The sequence below is a fragment of the Channa argus genome, chromosome 14 (assembly GCF_033026475.1).
Source record: "Channa argus isolate prfri chromosome 14, Channa argus male v1.0, whole genome shotgun sequence".
NCBI lineage: Eukaryota > Metazoa > Chordata > Actinopteri > Anabantiformes > Channidae > Channa > Channa argus.
In genome coordinates, this window is record NC_090210.1 from 16,929,000 (window position 1) to 16,940,826 (window position 11,827).

Here is an 11,827-nt window from a genome sequence, read left to right on the forward strand (position 1 = left end):
GGCCCAGTGATTCTGAAGCAGCCACTAAGCACTGGATGGACTCAGAGATACGCTCTGGTTCACAGTCTCCACAGTCGGTGGGGAGTGCTGCGGCTGACAGCGGGACAGAGTGTCTTTCTGACTCAGCCAGTGACCTGCCTGACGTCACCCTTTCGCTGTGTGGAGGCCTCACAGAAAATGCTGAAATATCCAAAGGTACAACAGAATGACACATAAAAAATGCAACTTAAAGTGCACTTGAGTGCTTTTATGCAAGATAGAAAGTTAACCTCAGCCATAGAGACATAGTGCTTCCCTTAGTGTGTAACTCTAAAGATCTGTGCTGAATTAAACCCTATAGAAGATATGCAGCCTCAGGTGGTGTAAGCTTTTTAGATAAATTAAATAAATAATAACTCCGTACCTTTACCTTTTAACAATGCTTGAACCCACACTTTCTTTTAACACTACACATGCCTCATGTGTTACTCTAACAGGACTTTCTCTCTTCGGTCTCTTTTTATTGTCTGTCATGTCAATAATTAAATACAGTACAGTTACTGTATGTAATAATTTTTTTTTTCTTCTTCCTGGGGGGTGTTTTCCCAATGGCCAGTATATAATGCCATGTTATGTTACACACTTAACATTTGCACACTACAAAAAAATTGTGAATACACTATAGTGAGTAGGGGTTTACTTGGACCAGATTTGAACACATTTTTATTTTAAAAATATTTCTGCAGTAACAACAATATATTTTCAAACTACTGTCAATTTAAATATAACTGTTTTTTTTAAAGGATTTATTGGACTGTCTGATCAGACAGACTTACTGTTGGCTATAGGTGTCCCTAATAAACTAAGAAAAGAGTTAAAACTTTTTTAATTTATGGAAAAGTCTCAACATAGATCCTTAAATCAAACATCAATAAAATCAATAGTGGCCCTGACATTAATCACTTTGTGTCATTATGACTGATCCTCTCTTCCCCCTCTCTTTCGTGTGATTCACTGCTGGGTAGGTAGTTACTCTTGGTATAGGAAGGGGTGAGTTGGGGGATGTGGGCTGCTGTCAGTACACCAGCCGTTGCTCACATTCAACACTTGACTACATTCAGCTAAATGGTTAGTGTATGGTAGCTGTGCCTTAAACGTGATCACAGTAACAACTGATTAGCCAACCAGATTAACGTGATGGATGAGAGAACATGGGCAGAGCTGATATTGAATTACTTCAGAATTTCTTTTACTTGTTAAACAGGTTCACTGAAGCTACTTACTTTGTAGCAACAACATTCATACCCGTTAGTGAAGATTTTTCCTCACCCTGTCCTTCCTTCTGTCTACTGTATGAGGAGTAGCTGAGCTCTGCCCCAGGTCAAAGACAACATAACTAGAGAGAAAGGTGCATCATCAACTAACTACAGTCACATGCTGATGCATGTGAATAGTTTTTTGACTCTAATGTTCAGTCACATATGCGGGTGAAATCCGGGCAGTGTGGGCTATAAATGTGTCCGCATTTTTTATTAATCAGCTGGTGTCAGCTCAGACACTGGTCAAAGCTGATACATTATAAATGTCAAATTGGCCTTATCAATCTGTTTACCACTTTACTCTTGGAGTGTTTCAGAAGCCTTCATCTCTTGTTGTTGGCAGAGAAAAGTTTTGTGACCTTTAGGTGTGAATCGTTTTTCTTTTAGTAAGATGTTATGGCTCACCACTGCTGACCTTTTTCATCTGCTGTTTTTAATTAATGTCCCTCTCCCTTCTGTGTTTGCAGAAAGGTTCATGGAGCACATCATCACCTATCATGAATTTGCAGAAAATCCAGCAATTATAGATAACCCCAACCTGGTAGTAAAAATTGGAAATAGGTAAGTAAACATTTTGATCTCACAAGTGAAAAGTTTTAAAGACCTGTATATTAACTACAAGGTCAATATTTGGTTCTAAATAAATTTCTACATTCTCAGATATTATAACTGGACACTAGCTGCACCCTTGATTTTAAGTCTTCAAGCATTTCAGAAGAATTTACCAAAGGTATTCAAAGTTTTGTTTTTGTTTTTTCCCCCCAAACTTGTTATGTGTAATTGTGGATCACTGTATAGTTGCATGCTACCTAACTATTAGTTGTCTTTGTCATGTCTTGTTTATTCCAGGCTACAGAGGAGGCCTGGGTAAAGGAGAAAATGCCAAAGAAGTCAGGCCGTTGGTGGTTTTGGCGAAAGAGGGCTGATAGCACAATCAAGCAGGTGTGCCCATGTAATCAGAAGTGCATAGGTTGTTGCAAAACAAGCTACTATCATTTTCTGAGTCTTAACAAGACTCAAATGAATGTGTTTTGATTTTTAGATCTACTTTCTTAGCAATGTAATTTGTATTATTTTTTTGCAGTCAGAGTCTAAGCTTGAAATTAAGGAGGAGTCTCAATTAGAAGAAGAAGAAGGACCCTCCATATCTCAAGAGAAGCTGGCCTTGCCGTAAGTGATACCAAGGGGATTTGTGTTAAGTCAACTAAGTTTAGTAACATGGAACAAAATAGTTAAAAAAAAATCCACAGTTTCTCTCACATCTATCCAAAGGCTCTGTGTAAAGCATTTTTTACTGGGTTTAAACATTTGTTTTTCCTTTTAACTTATTAAAATTGAGAACCATACCTGCTGTTTTTGTGTAGGCCTAAAGCAGGAGACACCTCCAGCGATGAAGAGGCCAAGGAGGTGAGTGCTGCATCCTATCAAGAGAGGCTGCCGCCAGGCGATTGTCAGCACCACACCAGCCCACACACTTACAGGAAGTCACTTCGCATTTCTTCTGATCAGATAGTAAGTACATTTTTACACGTGCTTGTCTTTTCTCCAAATAATCTACTTTAATACTAAAATGTTATGCTGCCCAGTAACCTTTATAATATTCCATGTTCCTTAAATTGTACTTTTATTGAAGAATTTGATTTTCAAATAATTGTAGCTGGTCAGAATGGACGATTTGGGGGTTCTCAGTGGGTTTTGTGCTTTAGTGTTTATTTTGGTAGTTAAGAGCTCCCTCTGCTGACTAAGGATGCATTGCATGTGCTTACTCAACTTGTAATCTGTAGGGGGCTCTAAAGACCTGTGCACAGTAATGATGCTGTGGGAGAACAGATCTTACAGGATCGTAATGCCTGTACAGCTAGTAGATGTGTGCCTCAAATGGATTGTTTGTCCTACTTTTTGTTTTGCCAGGCCAGTCTCAAACTAAAGGAGGGACCTAATGATGTGACTTTCAGCATCACCACTCAATACCAGGGCACATGCCGCTGTGAGGGTACAATCTACCTGTGGAACTGGGATGACAAAGTCATTATCTCTGACATTGATGGCACCATCACCAAGTACGTGTGTCTGAGTAATGATACTTTGTGTTACCAGATGTAAAAATGTACACAGAAATTTTATTTTTTACTTCTTACATTGTCCAAGTCTCATTGCAGGGGATTTTCCTTGCATATAATTGCATTGCATTGCATTTCATAAACTATCACCAGGTGCACTCACATTAATTACTGTAATAATAAATATGAAACATTTCTTTTACTTGTATCTGAGGATCAATCAATCTGTTACTCGTACCTTTTGAAGTAGCATCACTCACTTTTTTTGTAATATATTGTAGCTGTTAAATTCAGATCAAGCTAAATCAGCACTATATCATGTTATGGACATCAGTCTCAGATCATGATTTGTTATGTCTATGTTCTCTGAAAAAGGAATATATAAGTTAGCAAGCATCTGTAGAGGTACAGTGCTATTATAAAATCCCTAGTCTATAAATTGCCCTCATACTGTGAAATAAGGCTTTGTATTTGATGACTAGGCTTGTCATCTCAGGTATACTGGTGGATTGAACCGTGGCTCAAAATGATATACATCAATGGATCACGTATTGTTAAATGAGAAAAAGAAAGTATCAGGATGTGCGTTTCACAGATTTATAAAAGTTTTGCAGTTTTCTTGCAACTTTATTTATGTCGACACATTCAAGTCCTTGTTAGATAGCAAATATTAATCCTTATTAAGCAGCTATATTTATGTTAAGCTTTTTAATTTGTCAAAAGCCAGCTCCATCTCTGACACAAAACTGAGGCCTGCTACCTTTGTGACGCTCGCTCTGAGGGGTTCAAAGTTGGTCAACATCAAACAGGTCTAGATTGACTGCAGCCCTATTATCTCTGACCCTTTAGGCCAACCTTTGACATGTGGCTTTCTTTGAGTAACAGGGGAAAGAGTACCAGAGCTATAATGAACTCATTTACATTTACACCCCCATAAGCTGAGGTTGAGACGGTGCTTCCCCTATGGCCAGTAATCCTCATTAGTGGGGAACAGTCCATAATGTTCTCTACAATATTTATGATGGAATGGTAAAGTAGTTATGGAACGACCTCCTGTGAAAATTCTGTTCTAATCTGCCTGGTTTTCCTCCGTGCACATGCTCTCTCTATTACTGTACATCTGCAGTTTCTCAGTGAGATGGGGATACCCCTGTCTTTATGTCACTAATATTTGCATTTTGTAATGTTTCAGGTCAGATGTGTTTGGACAGATCTTGCCACAGTTAGGGAAGGACTGGACCCACCAGGGCATTGCAAAGCTCTACCACTCAGTAGCTGAGTAAGTGTAAAACAACACTGATTATCCACAGAGGAAGGATGAATGGTGGGTCAGTGGGTAGGTCTGTCTGGGTTTCATTCCCATTTGTGTCTCTGTTTAGATGATTTGATTTTTTTTTTTTTTTTTCTTCCAGTGTTTGTGTGGTGTGCTTTGAGGTGGGATTACTCAGGAAGTTTAACTGTAATCAAAGCAAAATGATTGTACAAACTAGAAATGCCACAAAACTCCATGTTTACACACTTTTCTAATTTTACGTTGTTTTGTGAGTTTGAAACTTCAATCTTGACCCATGTTTGCTACTTTAATCATAGGGAAAACAGAACATTACGTACACATCAGCGGAAATGGGCTGTAGTTACCATGGGCAGTTGTAGTAAATAAAATTTTCCCCAGCAAAATTAGCATTTGAATTGGTATGATTTCTGCATTATGAAAGCATCCAATATAAGTGATCTAATAAAAGTGCTATATTTGTTAATGATCGTCATGCTAATAAAGTGTATTGGAACAACTTTTAATGAGCAAATCTTTACCCATTGGCAGGAATGGCTATAAGTTCTTGTACTGCTCAGCTCGGGCTATTGGCATGGCAGACATGACAAGAGGGTACCTGCAGTGGGTCAATGATGGAGGCACTATTCTGCCCCAGGGACCTCTCATGTTATCTCCCAGCAGCCTCTTCTCTGCTTTTCATAGGTAAAGTAAAACATACACTGTAAATCCCAGCTTGTCTTCAATTCTAGTACTTTTTTCCTCAGCAGTTATATTCTGATTATCCCCAAGTGTTAATTTGGTTTTCAAGCAACCTATATATATATATATTTTTTTTTTTTTTTTTTTGTCCTCAAACTTAAATCCACATTATCTACCAGTATGTTAGACTGAAAATCCTCCTCTGTCTCAAATCCTTGCTCATTATGACAAGCCATTCATATTCTTAGGCCCATAAGGCACAGAAAAAAACTGTTGGTAAACTTGGCATCAGTTTGCCAACTGAATTGTATGCAAAACAATACTAAATTATTTGCTGTTTTGTGATTTTAAAATTGTACTTATTACTATTGTTTTCACTTTTAGGTGTTTAAGCCCCAAAAGTTTCTTATTTTGATGTGTGATTGACTGTTTCATTTGTTCATTAATTATGTAGAAAAAGAGAATTACTTAATTTCCATCTGTTAACAATGGGCAGTATATAATAGAATGGTAAAATCGTCTGCACTTAATAGCACTTTACACTTCTTCTTATTCATCTATTCACAATCACACACTCACTCATACACTGATGGTGGAGCTGCTATGCAGCTGGCCAACACTCACCAGGAGTAACCATGTCGGGGTTCAGGGTCTTGCTCATGGACATTTTGACATGTGACAGGAGAAGCCGGGGATCAAACCAACAACTGTAGGATGACCACTATCTTCTTCTCCACAGTCTACAATAATAGAAGATTATTATTTGTTGGGAATTTCTGTAGTTAATTATTTATTTATATGGCCCTCTTATGCTGTATTTTATTGATGTTTTGTGGGTAATAATTGCATGTATAATAAAGACAAGCTAAATCTAAACTAAAGAGTCTAGAACAGGACTAAAGAAAGAAGTTTATAAATTTCTATTTGGCTTTTTTAACTGACTCAGATTTCACCCAGGGTAAGGACATGCACGTGTCACTAATCAAACTGTCCCTTTTCCTTCAGGGAAGTCATTGAGAAGAAACCAGAGATCTTCAAGATTGAATGCCTTACAGACATGAAGAATCTTTTCCAGCATAACAAGCAGCCATTTTATGCTGCCTTTGGGAATCGAACTAATGTGAGTTAATGGATGTTTCAAAATGTCAGACTCCAGAGCATTAAAGCACTTGTTTTTGTTTTTGTTTTTTTGTTTGTTTTTTTTTAATGCCCATGAGCTGTGTTTTCCATGAGTCCATGTAGTCATGATGCCTGTAACATCAACATGACACTTTGACTATCAATTAGCAAACCTATGAATTCAGTATTGGACTGAACCTTAGCTGAGGTCACTGTCTGGCTGAGTGTGGTCCCATGTGACTTCGTCTGCAAAAAAGAGCTTCAGCTAGGCACAGCATCCATCCTCAGCTGCATAAACACCCAGAAGAAGCACTTGCTCAGCCATGGAACCTCTCTGTCACTGTCACTTGCCAGAAAATACAAAACCAAAATAACACTCTCAGTCTTGCTAATACTCTGCAATACAGTTATTCTACAGATATTATCATTACGTGGAGCACAAACAGGAAATCTGTGATTGCTATTAAACCTTATTTGAGTCTGCACCAGTGTGCATTATGTATGATGGCTTATTTCAGACATTTACGTAATTGAATGTGTTCTCATCTCTGATGTCCCTAAAAACAGTTTTACTTAGCTTTTATATGAATTGGAGGTCCAGTCTCCTATTATCCTTGTTTACTTTATTAAAATGAGCGTTTTGTGGGCTTTTAAGTACTTCTGTTTAAGACTCTGTGGGGCCTATAATCACAAACATAATAAATGTTCATTTAAATTTGATATTTTTACCAACCCTGTATTTTTTATTTATTTATTTATTTCAGTGGCCTCCGTTTACTTTACATTTTGGTCATTGGTTGTGCCTTTTAACAATTATGTCTCCATACAGGATGTGTTTGCCTATAAGGAGGTGGGAGTTCCAGTGTGCAGGATCTTTACAGTTAACCCCAAAGGAGAACTGATCCAGGAGCAGACCAAAGGCAACAAGTCCTCGTAAGTACATATGTAAATGTTCTGTTCCTGTGTGGAAGTCTTTTATTTGTTTTTTTTACACAGTCAGGTGCCCATATGAGGTGGTCCGGTCCCGGACAAAATGGAAGGGTTGCGGCAGGAGGGATTAACGTGCGGAACATGTTTCGCTGTGGCGACCCCTGGAGGAACAAGCCAAAAGCCTTTTTCTTAATTAAAGTTTATCTGAAGCAGGTGTAAGGCCTCTGGGTTAGAAATTAGTAATATCAAACATGCCAAGCTGCAGCCTTTTTCGTTTAAAATTCCCTGTCCATTGCTCAACAGGGAAGCCTCAACCAGGCCGTTTTATCCTAAAATGACTTTAGAAGGGCTCTCCTACTACTTTAATAACCTGAAATCTTAATATGAAGTCTCTTATTAATTTTAGGTATTTTTTGCACAGAATGGTAGGTTTTGTCCCCCCTTCCTTCCAAAACCTCTTTCCACCTCATTATTTTTTTTTTTGCCTCAGAGTTTAGTCTTAAATATGTAATGTAAATCTGGCCTTTTGTATTTTAGCATCTTCCAGGTCTTTTATTGTGGTTTCAAGATCCTCAGTGTTATTGTTCTTAGTAGCTCCCATCAATCTTCAGTTTAGCCAAATGCTTATATGAACTGACTTTATGCTGCCTGCCAAGCACTAAACACCACACTAAGTTAGCAGTTAGCTGAACATGCTAAAGAGTCATATACAGTGTAACCTGTTGGAGTTGGTTGAGGCCAAAACAAATGGTGAACATGAGACATGAAAAGATGTCATATTTATACTAGCATGCCTCTGTGTCCTTTTGATGTGCTGGATGTTTAAATTGGAGAGTTTGCCATACCACCTTTATAAGGTGGTCTGTATTAGTGCTACATACACATGGTGTTGTGCAACCTTAAGGAAGCTTCAAGCTGTTTTTATATTCAAGGCTTTTAATTTTATTTATCACATTTCAGTTCTTAATCAATAACTAGACAAGTAATTGTTCCTGGTTTGACAATTTAACAGTTAATTTGTCACAGTTCTGTTTGTATTCTCACTCCTTCTGTCTCTCATTCTGTCTTTCTGATCTCATCTTTTCCTCTACAGTTATGGCAGACTTAGTGAGCTTGTGGAGCATGTGTTCCCTTTGCTGAGTAAAGAGCAGAACGAGGCCTTCGTCATGCCAGAGTACAGCTCTTTCTGTTACTGGAGACAGCCCATACCGGACATCAACCCAGATGAACTGCTCTGATCCAGCACATATGCATACCCAGGTATACACATACATGTGCCTGGACTGCACACTGGAATGCATTTCCAGGAAACCCATAGACTGGAACTCCAACTTCATTTCATAGAACTTACACACAGCTCTACAATGAGTGTGACACAGTAACAGGGTAATAACCATGAACACAAAAACAAAACTGGTAAGCTGTAATTAGCCTTTAGAGATAAGTGGAGAGATCCCCAGAACAGTAAATCTTGATGAATAATTGCTGAAGAATCTGAAAAAGCACTCTGTGCAGGGATTAAGATCAGAGACACATCTCTGTTCTCTGCAGCATTTAGCAGACAGGATGGCCTGCTTTTGTGATCAGGGGGATCGACAGAAGCCCCACACAAGGCATTGGCCTTTAGCACTAGAGTCAAAGCTGTACAGGAAAGAGAAGTTTTCTTGAATCACCCGAAAGACGTGAAATAAAACATTGAAAACCAAAAAGGCACACTGACCATTAAAACAGGATGGGCAATTTACATGAATCATTAGTACTGTGTCAGTAATAGCTTGCTGTGGCTATAGTGTATAACTAGAAGCCAGTGTACAGCCTTTATTTGAAGGCCTAAATCTGCGCTAAATCAATGACAGTAGCTAGCAAATGGCAGATTACACCAACTGTGAACCATTTCCAAAAGCCTACTGTAGAAAAAGGTACCGTGGCCATAGAGTTTTGTTCCTTATATCACTTTGGACAAACCGTGGACAAACAGATTTCAGATGGCCTCTTTTACCTAGAGACGCTAAAACCTTCATATTTGGTATTAATTTTTAAGGTCAAACCTGGGGTATACTTTTACTAATAAGGTGGAACAAGGTGTGCGTGGCTTATAACAACCTAAATGCAGCTACATGTTATATTGTCACGCTATTTTATTATGTTTATTCAGTCATTCAAGTTCTCACTAATCCAAGTGTTTTGTTGCCAATGCAGTTATTGTTTATGATAATTCATATGTCTAAGTTATTAATTTTTTTTATTGTTATGCCTTTGCTTGTCTGATGAAAGTAATTTATCATCAGTGCAATGTGGAAGTTATTCAGATCAGGTATTTTGTGTGGTTGGTCACAGGTTAACATGGAAGTTATTCAGATCAGGTATTTTGTGTGGTTGGTCACAGGTTAACATGCACTTAATCGTAAATGATAGGCTTTGTACGGTTTTTTTTTTTTTTTTTTTTTTTTTTTTAAGCCTTGTATTCCATTTTCACAACAAGCTGTATTTCTTGTTTTAGAGTGTAGCTGTCAACATATAGTGCACATACACATTCCTGAGCAAACCTCAGAATCCACAGCTTTAGTATTAAGTGTGTAAATGTATAAGACAACACTTGAGTTGGAACAGCAGCTTAAAAGTGCTTGATGTGAAGGATTTCTGTTGCAGAAATTCTCTGTAGGATGACTATGGGATAATGCAAGTGTGTGAATGTGTGTACATGCATACCTAAATACTGCTGCTGCTGTTGGGTGGCAACTCTGTGCACCTGTTGCTTATGCTCCCTCAATGGCTTTAACAAGATTTGTCCGATGCACTTTGTCTAACCTGCACCTAGAGACGCAGACTCACAACACAGCACACCTCTCAACCCCATGCACTTCACTGAAGGTGTCATAGACTATAAAAGCAATGCAGAATGAAGAGTTCCAGTTGTACCTCCTTGTTGTGTGAATGACCTGACACCACAAAGTTTAGCAATCATAAGTAAATGTAACTAATTGTTCAAAGGTGATGAATATTTGTTGTTTGCAAGGGAAATGTTGGTATTAAAACAAATTGGTTATTTGTGGTGCTTAAGACATAAAGGTAGTATCACAGCTACCCATTCACGTTTGTGTGATTGAGGAAGAGATTGATCCCATGCCTCTGGTGATCAGAGGAAGTGCCAGTGGGTACTTGACAGTGTACAGGAAGCGTTTTTTTTTTTTATTTTAAAGCTCTTTGCCGGCATTAGGAGTGTATGTTTTAGTAAAAGACTTGATGTGGACCATACCTCCAGCACAAATGTAACCGTAACATAATGTGCTCGAGTGAGGATTTAAAAAATAAAAAACATGAATCATGAAGTAAAGAGTGAGGCATGACATGGGGGGGGAAAAAAACAAACAAAAAAAACTCTCAATGGGAAGAAATAAGCACAAATGATGACAGTCACCCCAACATAGTCACATTGTCATTAGTTGTCATAACTTCCACACTCACTCTATAGCTCAGATGTTTTTGTGATTATTAAGATGTTTGTCTTGCTTAGATTTGCTCGTGTATAAAGTTTGGTGAAGTCAAATAGATATCTTATAATTAACAAAAGGAATTCCATTCTTTCTATGAAAGTAAAGCATCTTGTGTGGAAGAATCACACTTCTCTACCACCCTGGGATATGTGGTATACAATATTGTATGTTCTCGTGCTGATCATCACATTCTCTTATCTTTGATGCCTTTTTGTGTTATTTCTTAAAAAGTGTATTTTCTTTTCTCTGTGGGACTATGTTTGTTTTGAGGTAATGCTTGCTATTTGTGTCTGACCAACAGAAATACCTTAAGTGTGTGCTGTTTTAAAGTATGTTTAAAGAACAAAATCTGTTGTAAGAAGGAAAACAAAGACAGGCCTAATAAAGCTAACAAAGTGTGGCTTGTGGTCATATTTGTATTAAATAAAATTTCTAACTGAATACAACTGCGTGCCACACATTTTCTGCCTCTGAGTCAGTGTCAGAAAGTTCAACAGTAACCACAGGCTAGTGGAGTAACTTCTGCTCTGTCGCTTGTTTGTTGTTTGTTTTTCCTTATTGATGCATTTTATTGCAGTTTAAATCCCTCAAGTCATTCCAGATTCTTCTTTGTTCAATAGAACAGATGATAGTTAGGTGAGTAGAAATCTGTATTTTCCTCTCCTTTCTAAGGTTACCAGAGGCTGAACTGATAAATACACTACCTGATTCTTAGTTTTCTTTTGGGAAGGTGAGCGAAAGAGAATTTTTATTTATTTATTTATTATTTTTCCATCCCTCTCCAGTTTATATCATGACTTTCATTTAGTTTTTAGTCTAGTCTATATTGGTGTCATTTCTGCCAGCCAACGTTGCAACATTACTAAAAGCTGGTTGCGTTGCTAAAAGCACATTAATCTTTATGTATTTTTATTAATCATCAATCATTCTGTTCATCTCTAGTGTGAATTACAC

General features: G+C 37.9%; 1 protein-coding gene across 8 annotated transcripts in view; it reads left to right on the forward strand.

The window, feature by feature from the left end:
* lpin2 (lipin 2) overlaps window positions 1-11,273 on the forward strand; it is a 23,534-nt gene extending 12,261 nt beyond the window's left edge. For 7 of the 8 annotated variants that reach the window (XR_010910670.1, XR_010910673.1, XR_010910674.1 and 4 more), the window contains 13 exons: window positions 8-195; window positions 1,766-1,859; window positions 1,959-2,028; window positions 2,148-2,240; window positions 2,383-2,468; window positions 2,663-2,810; window positions 3,210-3,358; window positions 4,551-4,637; window positions 5,181-5,333; window positions 6,336-6,450; window positions 7,279-7,382; window positions 8,473-9,693; window positions 9,743-11,273. Coding sequence is in view for 1 of the 8 variants with exons in the window: in XM_067475665.1 (XP_067331766.1) it covers window positions 8-195; window positions 1,766-1,859; window positions 1,959-2,028; window positions 2,148-2,240; window positions 2,383-2,468; window positions 2,663-2,810; window positions 3,210-3,358; window positions 4,551-4,637; window positions 5,181-5,333; window positions 6,336-6,450; window positions 7,279-7,382; window positions 8,473-8,617 (1,432 nt within the window). In the remaining 7 variants the exon portion in view is untranslated. The remainder of the gene's footprint in view (window positions 1-7; window positions 196-1,765; window positions 1,860-1,958; window positions 2,029-2,147; window positions 2,241-2,382; window positions 2,469-2,662; window positions 2,811-3,209; window positions 3,359-4,550; window positions 4,638-5,180; window positions 5,334-6,335; window positions 6,451-7,278; window positions 7,383-8,472; window positions 9,694-9,742) is intronic. The other variant, XM_067475665.1, reaches the window with a different exon arrangement.
* Window positions 11,274-11,827: the final 554 nt, after the last annotated feature.